Source organism: Gymnodraco acuticeps, unplaced genomic scaffold, assembly GCF_902827175.1.
Source record: "Gymnodraco acuticeps unplaced genomic scaffold, fGymAcu1.1, whole genome shotgun sequence".
Classification (NCBI taxonomy): domain Eukaryota; kingdom Metazoa; phylum Chordata; class Actinopteri; order Perciformes; family Bathydraconidae; genus Gymnodraco; species Gymnodraco acuticeps.
In genome coordinates, this window is record NW_022991778.1 from 293,442 (window position 1) to 309,652 (window position 16,211).

General features: G+C 39.2%; 1 protein-coding gene and 1 pseudogene across 1 annotated transcript; both read left to right on the forward strand.

Annotated features, from left to right (window-relative positions):
• Window positions 1-267: 267 nt before the first annotated feature.
• On the forward strand, window positions 268-2,534 carry LOC117535135 (UDP-glucuronosyltransferase 2A1-like). The gene is made up of 4 exons (XM_034199485.1): window positions 268-295; window positions 494-786; window positions 895-1,608; window positions 1,812-2,534. Exons 1-4 carry the CDS (start codon window positions 292-294, stop codon window positions 2,394-2,396), a joined length of 1,596 nt encoding a protein of 531 aa, XP_034055376.1. The 5' UTR covers window positions 268-291; the 3' UTR covers window positions 2,397-2,534.
• A 4,837-nt stretch (window positions 2,535-7,371) lies between these two features.
• On the forward strand, window positions 7,372-13,432 carry LOC117535132 (annotated as a pseudogene).
• The last annotated feature ends 2,779 nt before the right edge of the window (window positions 13,433-16,211 follow it).

Sequence of the window (16,211 nt, forward strand, 5' to 3'; positions counted from 1 at the left end):
ATTTACAATACTAAACTTTACAGGATTCTACCAGCAATTTGACAACAACATTACTTAAGGAAGTTATGTATGTGCTATGATGACATGACAACAAAGAAATAGTCACTTTGTTGGTCCACTACAGAATTATTTTTTTAGCGCCATAATTTCATGTGACACGTGACACATGTAACTCATTTACTTATGGGGACAGACCGTATTTGAGACTGGAGTTTGAACTCAAATATATAGGGAATCCTCTAAATACTGTCATTCGGTAGGCATCAGGCAATCCTGCTGCCACTCTTCAGCATGGGTGAGTGAATGGCAGGAAAATGATTGAGTTGTGGATAGTATGATACCAACATTTTAAAATATTAAATAATATTAATATAATTTAAATACGTCTTACCAACAGAAACTGGATCTTTATCCTTAAACTTGTGAGCGCACGTCTAGACAATTTGAAAAGAAAGATGTCTTTTGTGTTATTTAATATCTCTTCTAATTTCAGGAACCATGCTATTGCATCGTGGAATATTTGTATTCCTCAGTGTTTGTCTGATTTCCTTCACACCACCTTGTGATGGAGGAAACATCCTTGTGTTTCCTGTGGACGGCAGCCACTGGATCAATATGAAGATCCTGCTGGAAGAACTTCATGCCAGGGGACACAGCATCGATGTGATAAGGGCCTCCAACAGCTGGTACATCCCAGAAAAGTCTCCCCTCTACACATCCATTACCATTGAAATTAATGAAGGCTTTGAGGACTTCTTTGATGTGTACCTTCAGGAGCATATGCGGGTAGGAAATTATGGATAATGTAATGGAGACAAATTGTATTCTAGTCATTCACATATTAAGTTGATTACTGATCACCACTTTAAAACATTTTCTTTTGCAATCTTTCAGGCGCAGAGAGAGGGTGCATCGGCACTTACTTTCCTCAAACTCACCAAGGATTTCCTCTCTATGATTGCTCATGCTCATTCAATTTGGTCTTATGCCCTCCCTCAAATCTTAGATGATGAAATAATGGTCAAAAGCTTGAAGGATGCCCAATATGATCTTGTTCTCACTGACCCAGCTATTGCACCAGGGGTTGTATTAGCAAAGTATTTGAAATTGCCTTTGGTGCTCAATGTTCGCTGGATCACCAGTGGAGAAGGCCACTTTGTGATAGCTCCGTCACCATTGTCCTATATCCCAGTTCCAGGATCAGGATTAACGGACAAAATGACTTTTTTCCAGAGGGTGAAGAATATTTTTTTCTATGGCATCATATTGTTCCAGCAGGAATTCTTGGTGGGGCCGGTCTATGATGCCATGTGTGAGAAATACATTGAGGGTGGATGTGACATCATTTCGCTTCTCCAAGAAGCAGACATTTGGCTGTTCAGGTCGGATTTTGTGTTTGAATTCCCTCGGCCAACAATGCCAAATGTCATCTACATAGGAGGGTTCCAGTGCAAACCAGCCCAACCACTGCCAGCAGACCTGGAGGACTTTGTTCAGAGTGCTGGGGAGCATGGAGTAATCATCATGACTCTGGGAACGTTGGTGAATGCTTTGCCCAAAGAGGTAGCAAATGAAATCGCCAGCGTCTTTGCCAAGATGCCTCAGAAGGTAACACATGCTCAGAGATTCAATTTTGTTATTTCATGAAATGTTGAAAACTGCTAGCCGATAATCAGTAATAATCAGAATAAAGCAAAAGGATAATACTAAATTGCATAATTGATAGTTATCTAATAAGTGGGGACAAGCTGAAGCAAGGGAATCGTCATTATGTTGTAAAACTAAATACAATGATTTCATTTTCTGATCAGGTGATATGGAGGCACAAAGGTGAGCGTCCTTCTACTTTGGGCAACAACACCCTGATAGTGGACTGGATGCCGCAGAAAGACCTCCTTGGCCACCCGCAGACAAAAGTCTTTGTAGCTCATGGGGGAACCAACGGCGTACAGGAGGCCATTTACCACGGGGTCCCTGTGCTCGGTATACCATTGTTCTTTGACCAGTATGACAATCTTCTACGTCTGCAACACAGAGGCGCCGGAAAGATAATTGAGCTAGCTGATGTTAGCGGACACAGTTTTGAGCAAGGCATAAATGAAGTGCTCCATCACGACAGCTACAGACAGAACATGCAAAGACTGTCACGTTTGCACAGAGATCAGCCAATGACCCCAATGGATCAGGCCACCTTCTGGGTAGAATATGTGATGCGTAATAAGGGGGCACCTCACCTGCGTACAGAGGCTTATAAGATGCCCTGGTACTCGTACTACGGTTTAGATGTACTGCTACTATTGCTGACTATAGCGACTGTACTGCTGTTATTGACATTTGCCATGTTCAGGTTCCTATGCTGCAGAGCTAGACGGTCGACAAAATCCAAAAAACACTGATTACGGTTGAGTTTTTTTTTAGAAATAGGATACAATGAGTTCGGTAAAGCATTTTTTAGACAAAAAATACATCTAAAGGCATCTCATTTGTTTCTATTTATTATTTATAAAGTAAAATGACAGTTAGTCATTTAATGTATCCACCTAAAATAAAGATATTGTTAAAGAAATGTAGCACCTTCACTTTTTTAGAATCGCTTGTCAAAGGTTTGTGGACAGATTAAGATTTTTATTTTAAAATACCCACAAATCAATTGTGATTGTGTGATTAAGCAGAGTCATTTGGCAAATGTATACCTGCTCTTTAGATTATTCAACTATTTGTTTTTGTTGAACAGATTTACTTTTATCTTTGATCTTTCTAGCAGGCAATTATTAACAACGGTCAGTCCAAAGACCTTTGTCCATCCTAAGAGCCTTCAAGGCAGACACAATATAAATAATTGTTTTCTTCAGTTGCTCTTCAACCTTTGTCTACTTTAGGTAATCACATACCAGGGAACATGATGATCGTCCACTCTTAACTCACTATAACAAGTCAACCCAGTCTCATGGCATTTCGTGTTCACCAACACGATTTTTAATCTATTGATTCGTGTTCACCAACACGATTTCCCCCTTTTTTTCATGTTGCACAGCACGATTTTAAAAGCAATGTATTTCTACTGGTAATGACGCTCATGGAAGCACGGCATTCGTTTGTGTCGGCTGCCCTTAAAGGCAATGTGAGCGTCCATTCTCATTGGATAACGGAGAATTGTACACCCGGAAGTAAGTATTCCCCTTACTGTCGATTGATTTTACAGTGATATCTGCACTACTCATCGACTAAAAAACACCAGATTATCCTTGTTAATTACACAACATTGATTGGTTTAAATTGTGTGCAATGCTTTTGTATTTTTCCCCTTCGATTCGGAGAAACAAATATTTTTTCGGAGTAAAGGATAGCAGAAGACAATACACTACCCAAAATCCCCAGCTATCGTTTGGACTACACCATGTGCTCTGTTTGACAAACCCTGTGATAGTCCTCAAGCTCTGTGATTGGAGAGTGTGCTCCGAGGGTTACGCCGAGCCTCGAACAGCATTTGAAATGGGATGGAACCACGGCAGACTGTCCAAAACTGGATTTGAACGGGTCCACCGCGTCCCCCCCTCCCCCACCCCGTCCCCAGAACTACACATGCTGGCTATTCTGTTTCGCAACATGTTCTCTATCTATGGCACGTCTCTACTGGGAGTTGTAGTTTTAAAAGACGTTTTCATATTTCCCATAATAAGAAGTTGTGCCCATAATGGGCAGCATTAATATATATACACACATGCCAGCTAAGGTCAGAAGAGCTTTATTTAACAGCTGGTCTTATGTTTGTGACCCCTGTTGTTAATTGATAACATTACATCACATTAATTGATAAGCCTGAAACATGCACTTGTCAAGGTTCAGAGGCAAATTTTGCAAATATGGCAGTAGCCATCGATCAGCTTAAGATAAGATGTACTTTATTGATCCCAATTTGGAACATTTGCGTTACATCAGCATGTGTAACAGTTGTAAATATGCAGTGGTGTTTATTTGTAAATCATTTAGTATAATCACACAAATTCTGTGTTTTATATTTAACAATTCTGTGTTCTTTATTTATTGATTGTTCAATACCTGACAAGGCCGGAGATGAAATATCTACATACATCTTATAAGAGTATAATACATTATGTATAATATCAGTTAAAATAAGTGCTTCGCTGGAGGTATGCACAAATATTGATAGATGTCTTGTAATGCACTATTGAGGAACCTGCGACCCAAGTTTTTCATTCAATGCATAACTACACCATAGTTGTGTAGGCCTATATGATATGTCAAGAAACCTTAGAAAATCTTGAAAGGGATGTGCAAAATAGTCATTATATACAGTCTTTAATGAACTATTAGTAGAGAATAACGAGTAATGAATATACTTTATAGGGATCCTATTAATATCTAATAATACAAATAATGAAATTCAATAACATGCTTTAACCACTAGGTGTCCCTTTATATCAGCTGTGCACCTTTATGGTGTAAATACAGCCTATCTACCAATTGGATCAAATATAAAAGTCAGCCGAATTAGTGTTGATACTGCAAGGAGACGTATTGTGTGAAAAGAAATGTAAGATGTTGTTTAATGGCTGATATATTTATGATCCACGTCACGTTTTCAGTTCCTCATGTTTGTCTAGAATCTTCTCATCAGGGCTCTATAAATACAGAACTACGGCAGATATGTAATATTTAATGCAGCCGAACCGTGTATTACAATGCCGTTATGTGATGACTTTCAAAGAGAAAAGCAAGCACACTCGGAATAAAGTATTATTATATTTTTAAAAAAAAATGTTTTCGGTCTGTTTCCGGTATTTGTTAATGACGATGTGCTCTGAGATGTGAGACTGGAATTGCACAGGGGAAAATAACGTAGGCTATCTTTAGATGCGGATTTTGTTAAACTAATATGTTTGCGCTGTGGACCAACACTATACATTGACGGGGAAGGGGGTAGCAATAAAGATAACACCATTAAACAGTTACACAACATAACAGAAATAATATCGATAGCAGCGTCCCTAGCAACCACCTTGGTAACAATGAAAACGTTCTATGGACGCAATTTCCTGAAGTAATCTTCGTAATAACTAGCAAACTAAAGATCATGTACATCCACTGCACACATAATCTGAAATAACAACTCATATTTCTCGCATCAAATGACATCAAAACGCATTTTAATGGCCAAACTAACTTTAAAATAGGCATTTTCCACCGAGAATAAAACGAAGTTCGGCCATGTTTTTTTTTTCTGCAGGGAGAAATTTGAAGATCACGTGACATAGACGCCAGCCATTGGAATGAATGGTGAAAAAAACGGGGTTTGTCAAACAGAGCACATGGTGTAGTCCAAACGATAGCTGGGGATTCTGGGTAGTGTAGTGTCTTCTGCCATCCTTTACTCCGAAAAAATATTTGTTTCTCCGAATCGAAGGGGAAAAATACAAAAAAATGGCACACAATTTAAACCAATCAATGTTGTGTAATTAACAAGGATAATCTGGTGTTTTTTAGTCGATGAGTAGTGCAGATATCACTGTAAAATCAATCGACAGTAAGGGGAATACTTACTTCCGGGTGTACAATTCTCCGTTATCCAATGAGAATGGACGCTCACATTGCCTTTAAGGGCAGCCGACACAAACGAATGCCGTGCTTCCATGAGCGTCATTACCAGTAGAAATACATTGCTTTTAAAATCGTGCTGTGCAACACGAAAAAAAGGGGAACATCGTGTTGGTGAACACGAATCAATAGATTCAAAATCGTGTTGGTGAACACGAAATGCCATGAGACTGGGTTGAACAAGTATAGTATAGCACCCAGAGTGGAAAAAAAATCAAATTAACATTTTTGCCCTTGTGAACCATAATGGTCAGACCTAATGATCAATACATGTCATCTAGGCCCTCATGAAGTGCGCCGGACGTGGAAGCAAATGTTCGTAATGGCCAAACGGCGGTACTACAACTTCCGTTTCAGTTTGTGACGTAACTGGGCCGAAATAACTTTTTCCCATTGACTTACATTGGGAAAGAGACTTCTGTAAATCGGTGGATAGTTTAAAAAAAAATGCTCCATGGGCCACGTACAGTTACTTTTGCTCTCATCAGGCAGGCATGACGGCTAATTTGTGAAATGTTCTCTCGAGAGCATCAGGCCGTTTTGTTTTCATGTGCCTGTGAGCAACCATCATAGGTATGATTTTAGTTTTTGTACTTTAAGTATATTTGGATGCTAATACTTTTTTACTTTTACTTGAGTAACATTTTGTATGCAGGACTTTTAATTGTAGCAGAGTATTCATACACTCTGGTACTTGTACTTTGACTAAAGTAGAAGATCTGAGTAGGCTACTTCTTCCACCTCTGCATAAAAGTTGTGCCACAGTCAAATAGCTAAAGTAATTATTCTCTTGGTGGTCACTCTCAGTTGAATTAATGTGTAAGCTGCAATCAGCTATTTTAAACTCACCTACAGAGGTGGAAAGTTAATTTATAAAAGTAGGCTACTGCATAAACTTTAGGTATCTCACTTTACTCTTCTACTCACGGGACATTTTTCTGCACAAGGTAATTTAACTTTTGCCATTATTTTCCAAATAACCCTTACACACATTTAATTAAAGGTAGGGTAGGTAAGAATAGAAACCAGCTCGAGTGCGCTAGAATTTGAAACTACGCAGCCGAAAAAAATCTGCCCCTTCCTTCAGACTTCCTTACAGAGCCCCTCCTCCAACACACACAAACGCGCACATGACCAATGAGGGCACAAGATAAGTTTGTGCACAGATGGAAGGCTGACAGGCAGGTAGACCATCCAGTTATTTTAGCCGGGCCGGCTAAAATGATTGGTTGTGCTTTTTACAGTGCTACGGCTTCCACAGATGACATTTTGTATGTATTTATTGTCAAAGCATTTCATGTATTTATTGCTATCGGGATGTTAAGAGCATTCCATGGAATATAACAAAAGGTGTATCTGAAGTGAATTACATACCCCACGGGTAGGTACATTTGAGAAACCGGCTCGAGATACACTTTTTGTTATATTCCATGGAATGCTCTTAACATCCCGATAGCAATGAATATTTTAAGTGCTTTGACAAAAAATCCTTTAAAAAAAATGTAATCTGTGGAACCGTAGCGCTGTAAAAAGCACGACTAATCATTTTAGCCGGCCCGGCTAAAATAACTGGATGGCCTACCTGCCTGTCAGCCTTCCATCTGTGCACAAACTTATCTCGTGCCCTCATTGGTCATGTGCATGTTCGTGTGTGTTGGAGGAGGGGCTCTGTAAGGAAGTGGCAGATTTTTTCCGGATGTGTATTTTCAAATTCTAGCACACTCGAGCTGGTTTCTCCAAAATTACCTACCCCACCTTTAAGTAACATTTTCAATGCAGGATTTTGTACTTGTGGTGGGATATTCTTTACATTAAGGTATTAAGCTACTTTTATTTAGGAGAAATATATGAAAAATGTCCTCCACTGCTTTTAGATAACATCGCTCAGGTCAACTGAGTTCAGTCCTGAGACCTGCAACCTATATTCAACATGCAGCTCTTTTGCATAAATTATATTTAACAAACCTTTAGGTCATACAACTGGTCAAAAGTACTGCAAGAACATTTTCCAAAACATCAAAGCTTACACATTAGTCCAAAACCTCCATTTGCATACTCTAGGTGTTTACATTAATTTATAATCTCAACTTTATATGCATGAAAATCAAGTGAGTTGATTTTGCTCTACCTTCTCCAACACTCATTTGAAAGAGGTCACAGTTTTTCCTCATGAAAGCTTGCATGCAAGAGAGTGAGACTTTTCAAATAACTACACTTTACAGGAAACTATAAGCAATTATTTAAAAACAATACTAAAACAAGTAATAAGCTAGGATGATCTCATAAAGAATGTTATCACTTTGTCTGTCACCTGCAAAATATATGCAGCGCCAAAAACTTCATGTGACCTGTGACACATACAGTCATTTATTTATTTTGGAAGTCAGACCATCACTGATCTGGGACTGGAGTTTGAACACAAAAATAAGTAATCATTCTGCATGCAGCCGATAATCCAGACGCAACTCTGAAGCATGGGTAAGTAAAAACGATAGGATCGTACCAAAGATATAATCCTCTGCAGATTCATATTCACTTTACCAATACAAACTAGATATTTTTCCATGAATTTGCTAAACAAACGTCTATGATTCTATATGAAATGTAAGAAGTTTATCGCGTTATAAAGATTTTTCTCTCACATTTCAGGAACCATGCATTGTGTTTGTGGAATATTTTCCATCCTCAGTGTTTGTCTGATTTACTTCACACCACCTTGTGATGGAGGAAACATCCTTGTGTTTCCTCTGGACGGCAGCCACTGGATCAATATGAAGATCCAGCTGGAAGAACTTCATGCCAGGGGACACAGCATCACTGTGATAAGGGCCTCCAACAGCTGGTACATCCCAGAAAAGTCTCCCCTCTACACATCCATTAACATGGAACTTAGTAAAGGCATGGAGGACATCCTAGATGTTTACCTACAGCAGCATATGCAGGTATGTCATTATGGATAATTTATTTGGACCCACATGGTCTTATTGACTTTCAAGAACTGTATTAAAATTATCTATTTTTGATACATTTCAGGCGCAGATAGAGGGTGCTTCAGCACTTACTTTCCTAAAACTCACCAAGGATTTTCTCTTTTTGATTGCTCGTCTTCATTTGATGTGGGCTGATGCCCTCCCTCAAATCTTAGATGATGAAATGGTGGTCAAAAGCTTAAAAGATGCCCAATATGATCTTGTACTAACCGACCCAGGTATAGGACCAGGGGTCATACTGGCCAAGTATTTTAAAACTGCCTTTGGTGCTCAATGTTCGCTGGATCACCAGCGGAGAAGGCCACTTTGTGATAGCTCCGTCACCATTGTCCTATATCCCAGTTCCAGGATCAGGATTAACGGACAAAATGACTTTTTTCCAGAGGGTGAAGAATATTTTTTTCTATGGCATCATAGTGTTCCAGCACAAATTCTTGGTGGGACCGGTCTATGATGCAATCTGTGCAAAATACATTGAGGGTGGATGTGACATAATTTCGCTTCTCCAGGAAGCAGACATTTGGCTGTTCAGGTCGGATTTTGTGTTTGAATTCCCTCGGCCAACAATGCCAAATGTCATCTACATAGGAGGGTTCCAGTGCAAACCAGCCCAACCACTGCCAGCAGACCTGGAGGACTTTGTTCAGAGTGCTGGGGAGCATGGAGTAATCATCATGACTCTGGGGACTTTTGTGAATGCTTTGCCCAAAGAGGTCGCAAATGAAATCGCCAGCGTCTTTGCCAAGATGCCTCAGAAGGTAACACATGCTCAGAGATTCCACTTTGTTATTTCATGAAATGTTGAAAACTGCTAGTTTTTAATTGGTAATTATCAATAGTAATGCTGCGTTCCTACCGGACACCTCTGATCGCTCGAGTTTCACCGCGGCTGTCAGCTGTGTTTATTCACATCATTCAAACAAGACGCGCTGGCCAGGGGGCGGGGCTTATCTCCATGTAAATACTGTGATAGAAATGACCAACTACAACTAAATTAACATATTCTACCATGATGTTATTGTAATACACGTTTCAAAATGATGCCGGAATGACTGGATGTAACGATACCAAAAACTCACGGTACGATAATATCGCGATAACAAGTCCACGGTACGGTATTTATCGCGATATTGAATAATAAAGAAAAAAGAAAAAAAAAATTTAAAAAAATTTCAATACACATTTTTTTTACTCGGAAAATGTTTCTTTATTACATAATAAATTTGATTTGTACAGCATTTTAGTAGGATAGCAGTATTTTAAAGTGTCAAAAACAAAGTGACAGTAACAGACTGGAACAAGAAAACCAGTGTTTTTGTACCTAGTACTACCAAACAAAGTAGGCCTTTTCTTTGTGCCACTGCATCTCACAAATAAACAAGGACATTTAATAATCAGACCCTGCAATAAAATAAATCAAGTTTCACTTTAGTTTTTCAAGTAACTCAACTCAAACTCACACTCACACAGCATCATCAGACAGGTTTTTAGGAATATGAGAATGTCCAAATTTCCAGGTATTTATACGCTGGGATGGGCATTTACAATATCCCCTGCTCTGGAAACAACTCTCTCGCTTGGTATTGATGTTGCTGGGACAGCAGTGGTCGCGTTAACCAAATATTTTATTTATCAATGACGGAAAAATCTGAAAGCAGTCTGTCATTTTGACAGATTAGAACAAACTCGGAACAGCGCCAACGTTTCCCCGCAGCGAGGCTCTGGTGTTATGCCGTGTTATGCATGCCCTCCAAAAGGAAATGATATAGTTTCCAAACCGTACTTTGCCGTACAGATCAACACATGTCTGGGAGGTTTTGCTTTACGCTGTGTGCGCTCCCGCGAGGTGCGCATGCACACACGGCATAACACCGCCCCCCCCCCCCCCCCCGTTGACAGTTCACGAGCGTGCTCTCTTGTGAACTGTTCAGACCCGACGGGTAATAAGGGATTATGACGGACATTTTACGATCCTGTCTGTCAAAATGACGGACAGCGAAAAAGTCTAACGCCACCTCAGTGGGACGGAGAGATATGCTTTGGCCATGGGTGACAGCAGTGGGTCAAACTGTGCATTGTATCTCCACCACTTTAAAAAAAATACAGTTTTTGCCAAGAAGGTGAGGCTTATTGACAGGGCGAGATATAAATATACTGTTGGTACTTGTCAATGTCTCGAGGTGTGTAAATGTAGCCCTGTAAATACGATGTCCTTTTGTGTTCTGTTGTTTTATGTTCATGTTGTAACCTACTTGCTGCCATGTTGGACAGGTCTCTCTTGAAAAAGAGATCGATGATCTCAATGGGACCACCTGGTTAAATAAAGGTTTAAAACAAAAAAAAGTGTTTTAAAAAAAAAAAAAAAATCGCAGTAGATTTTGTCAGTCTCACGACGTTATTGGGACGTTTATTTACCGCGATACGGTGATATTCGGTATATCGTTACATCCCTACTACATACTGATACTGGTTAGTAAAAACCATGAATTAATGTGCAGTGTGCAGACAAGACGGCAGCTGAAAAAACTTTTAAAATGCGTGTTTTCTGAATGGAGATCGGTCAGGCTAAACTAACCTGTATATGCTCCGTCCAAACTCACAACAACGTCCTAAAGACAGAAATAATGTCCGGTATGAACGCACCATAACATTCAAAATTATAATAATAATAATACTTGATTGTATAATTTATAGTTTTATGATAAGTAGATGCAGGCTACAGCAATGGAATCATCATTATATCTTTTGTACAGACACAAAACCAATTCATAATGATTTCATTTTCTGATCAGGTGATATGGAGGCACAAAGGTGAGCGTCCTTCTACTTTGGGCAACAACACCCTGATAGTGGACTGGATGCCGCAGAAAGACCTCCTTGGCCACCCGCAGACAAAAGTCTTTGTAGCTCATGGGGGAACCAACGGCGTACAGGAGGCCATTTACCACGGGGTCCCTGTGCTCGGTATACCATTGTTCTTTGACCAGTATGACAATCTTCTACGTCTGCAACACAGAGGCGCCGGAAAGATAATTGAGCTAGCTGATGTTAGCGGACACAGTTTTGAGCAAGGCATAAATGAAGTGCTCCATCACGACAGCTACAGACAGAACATGCAAAGACTGTCACGTTTGCACAGAGATCAGCCAATGACCCCAATGGATCAGGCCACCTTCTGGGTAGAATATGTGATGCGTAATAAGGGGGCACCTCACCTGCGTACAGAGGCTTATAAGATGCCCTGGTACTCGTACTACGGTTTAGATGTACTGCTACTATTGCTGACTATAGCGACTGTAATGCTGTTATTGACATTTGCCATGTTCAGGTTCCTATGCTGCAGAGCTAGAAGGACGACCAAATCTAAACAACACTGATTATGGTCGAGTCTGTTTATCATTATCATAGCATTATTTAGCCAGAAAATACATCTAAAGGCATCTAATTTCTAATAGGCATTCCTAATAATTTCAACTACTATCCCTTGTTAGGTAAAATGGAACAATAAACAAAACAAATTTGGATGGATCGACGACCTATTGAAGCCCACACTGGCATAAATTACACACACATACATACATATTTTTGCTACACTTGTGAGCACCACACTTCCATAGCTTGGTGTGAGGACCACTTAATCTGCTGTAGCCAGGTGGAAAAAAATACTTTAAAAACACTTTTGCACTCAGGTGAAAAAAATGTATCCTCGAACATTTGTCCTTGTGTAATTATGATCCTGTCTCATTCGTCATCTGGGGGCTGCAGAGACCCCACACTGATGCATGAGTCAGACATCCCTTTCCACATGGTCATTATCCTGTACAGAGTCCTGCTGAAAAATGAAAACGGCTTGTGCAGACTGTAACAAAAATAACCCTGCTGATACTGTAACGCCAGCTTATATTTATTCTGATTCAAGCTGTCACACAAGATTTATGACATAGTACACTTTTTAGTAGGTTTCTTTTTTCTTGAATGCTACTCCAATTGTTTTCATTTAGCTGTTAACCATTTTTGAAGTTGTTACTTCATGTGATTTATTTGACAGCCTATGATTTACAAAGTCTGTCAAACCTACTGTGTAACAGGTTACGGTCTGGTGTACAGGCTGTGTTTGCCTCCCTTCATATCGTTTTGGAGAGAATCAACTTCCAAAATAAAGGAAACACCTGGAAAAATAGGAAACACAAACTGTACGCTGATGGGGAGCAGTTTCCTGTAATGTCTACTCAATGCCCTAGGGGGCAAGTTAAACAGCATTGTTTACAAAGGGGTTCTAAGCTATTATTTTATTATAAAAGCACTGAATTTGAGGTAAAAAAACATCAGCTTACGCCAAAGGTGGAAAATAAATGTCATCATGCATGTGGAAAGTCAGTTATTTTTCATTTTATTCAGCATATTTTGCTCTTTTTTTTGGAGACCTTGAAATAGTGCCGTAAAATGTTTTGCTCCATTAACAAATATCTAGATAAAATAATTTCTTATCGAATAAATTGTCACGGGCAGACATTTTTCTCCAGCTGACTTACAAGCACTTCATCGAAATCGAACATGAGCATAGCCTTTTTGTTAAGTAAGCTACATTCTGTAATGGATGTTTTATGTGTTTTATCAAAAGCCTTATGCTATCAGAATTAATCCAATGTTTGTATGTGTTCTGACATATCATTCCTGTTGCTTGTTTTTAAGTCTGCAATTGGTTTTGTGTGATGCAAGGGTAAACTCATATTAGACTTCACACTTTGTATTGCACTTTCACATCAAGCTTCCATGTCAATGTCGATGATTGTCAGAAAAACCCTCTTTGTCTCCCATCCAATGTAATAAAGTATAGGTATACCATCAATGTGTAAGAAAATGTTTCTTGGGAGGCACTCAGCACACCAGACGGCCATATGGACACCCCCTCGACCTCTTGTGGAGATATATCGTTAACATGTGGTCTCCTCCACCAAAATTGTCACCCATTGCTTCAAATGGCAAACGTAGATTGTGTTGGAGTTTTAATGTGCTTGTTGAAGAGATTGGAAAACCTCAGATAAAAATTAACAAACATTTGTTACAACAATTCAGTGTTTTATTTTAGATGCCAATCGTATATCACTGTATGAGGAACAGCAAAGTATATTTGAATATCAAGAACAACAGTATACATCACTAGCAGGAAGCCACAGGCATTCGTTTTTATGGAAAACTTGATTTTGTCTTGCTCGTTATCATCTGTATTTATATAATCCATATAAATGACATAATCTGCCAAACTAAAACTATGCCAGTGAGAAGATAAACCAAAAATACCCATGGAAAATCCTATCATTTCATAAAATTGACCGTATGAAACCAATACCCCATCCCTAAACAGTCCAAACACAGTTGCCTGTCGTGGCAAGGAAAGCTCTCTTTGATAAAGCATACTCTCATATGCTTTTGATTGATAGAACTAGTAAGGTTTTCGTGGTAAGTCCAACCACAAGCTAAATAATATTTCACTTATCGTTGTTTGATACATTCACTGATACTCCTGGGCTTATTTACGAGACAAAGTGTGATGATCTATGAGGCCTGAAACCACATAAAGTATAACATTCAGCAGAAACACAGTTGAAGAAATAAACAGTAAGGAAGAATTATATGTAGTGGTTTGCATATTTATGTAATTGTAAATTGAAGTAGCCACAAACCTCAAACTGTGCTTTTTAACGATTTACAATGAAAATTGAATTCAGAAAAAAAAATGAACCAATTGATGCAACTATTTGTTGAGTATAATCACATTTTAATGCCATTGTCAAACAAGCCAAACAAAAACCAGTCTGTTTTACTGTTTAAAAACAACTAATTTGAATAGATCCAAATAGTCAATCAAGTAGACATAAATGGCAGAAAAAAATGTATTTTGTCTCTATGAGGAAATGCAAATACTGAAAGTCTTAATTGTAATGTGGAATACAACTTCAACAATGTATATTTTCTACTTTCTTGTTTATTTATTGTCTTTTAATTGTTATTGTACAATGCCATGTCTTTTTATGCTGCTGCAACACAAACATTTCCTACATTTGGATCTATAAAGTACTATCTTATCTTATCTTAATTTACAAAGCTCCATTTTGTTGAAATTGAATGTGTTCACTTCAGGCAGTTAAATTGCAATAACTTAATTGTCTCAGAATAAATTTACTGAAAGTCAAGGACAAGTCAACATTAACTTCAACCCTTATATTTACGTCCATGTATAACTCCACATAATTATAGGTTGCTGCTCACTTCACAGCTTTGTTTGCCTTGAGGGAAGGCCGTAGGCCTACTTATCAATAGAAAAGGACAGACACCCCAACATCAGCTGTAGGAACAGCCTATATACTCACATAAAACAGTTCCATCAGGAGAGACTTCATTTTGACACATGTCATATGATAAATGTTAAGTCTTTGGCGATTAGACCCCGATCCTGAAATCGTATATATCTAAAGGGGGAAATGCAGCCGTGATTATATAGGGAACCCCCACGGGGTCTAGACACTGGTGATGATGCTGAAGATCTGGATATGAAGAGGAGGTGTGATGAGGTCTTTGGATTAGCTTCCTGGCACTGGATATACTGTGGATGGGGAGAAGGTGGGCAGCAGCATGAAAACCTGAAATCACAGCTGACTGCAGGAGAGAGGAGAACCATTTTAAAGTTTGGCTGCAGCACGGTAATTGGCTGCTGGAGAATGAGGTGAAATGTAATAGGTTAAAGAGAACGCCTGTGATGAGCTGATTATATGCAGCTGCGGAGTGAATGTATATATACCCAGTCTTCCTGAAAGAACTTGCGCTGAGCTTCATGTGTTGGGCATGTCTCTGTCTCGTAACTGGTATCAGCAAGTGTGACAGATAGCACACAACCTCCCTCCCTGTGTGTCCATATATCCCTCCCTTGGTCTATTTTCAACTGTGGCTCTTTTTCCGTCCTTCTCCCTCCCTGATTTTGGACCCCGCGTTTCTTTGGAAAATCCTTCTTGTGATCATGGTTGGTATTGGATGAGGTCACTGTGCATGTTCTGTGTTAGAGACTAGTCAAGGCCAGGCTGTGAGTTCGGTGTAATCAGATCCCTTCATATGATTAAATGGTGAATTTAGAGTATGGGTTGACTTCAACCAGTAATTAGATTCAACGTAATTGAAGAGGACACATTATGCTAATTGTAAGGGTCATATTTGTATTTTATGCTTCTTGACAAGTGCTTTATATTTGAAATACTGCCTTTGTTGCAGAACCTTTTTTCCCCCTCGGTCTGAAATGAGGTCCAATCGAGGAGTCTCAGGCGGGAGGGTGCAGTGCTGGGGAGGACATGGTGAACTTTGGGATATTAGCCTTTGCCGACCATTTCCATGCACAAAAACATATATATAATACACTACAGGAAAGAGGGGGAATCCCAAAGAGCCTCCTTAAGACATCAATTATGTGCTTGAAAAAGGCCAAATACAAATACCAAAATACTCTTGTCTCAAGGCAAACTTTTTTGTGTTAATGTCATTTTTACAAAGACATATTGCAGCAACATGCATGCACTTGCAGTTGTATGTAACCCTTTCTAGTCACGAGACCACACA

Coding starts and splice junctions, on each gene's coding strand:
- LOC117535135 (XM_034199485.1), top strand. Junction 787..894: donor ACCTTCAGGAGCATATGCGG/GTAGGAAATTAT, acceptor GCAATCTTTCAG/GCGCAGAGAGAGGGTGCATC. Junction 1,609..1,811: donor TTGCCAAGATGCCTCAGAAG/GTAACACATGCT, acceptor TTTTCTGATCAG/GTGATATGGAGGCACAAAGG.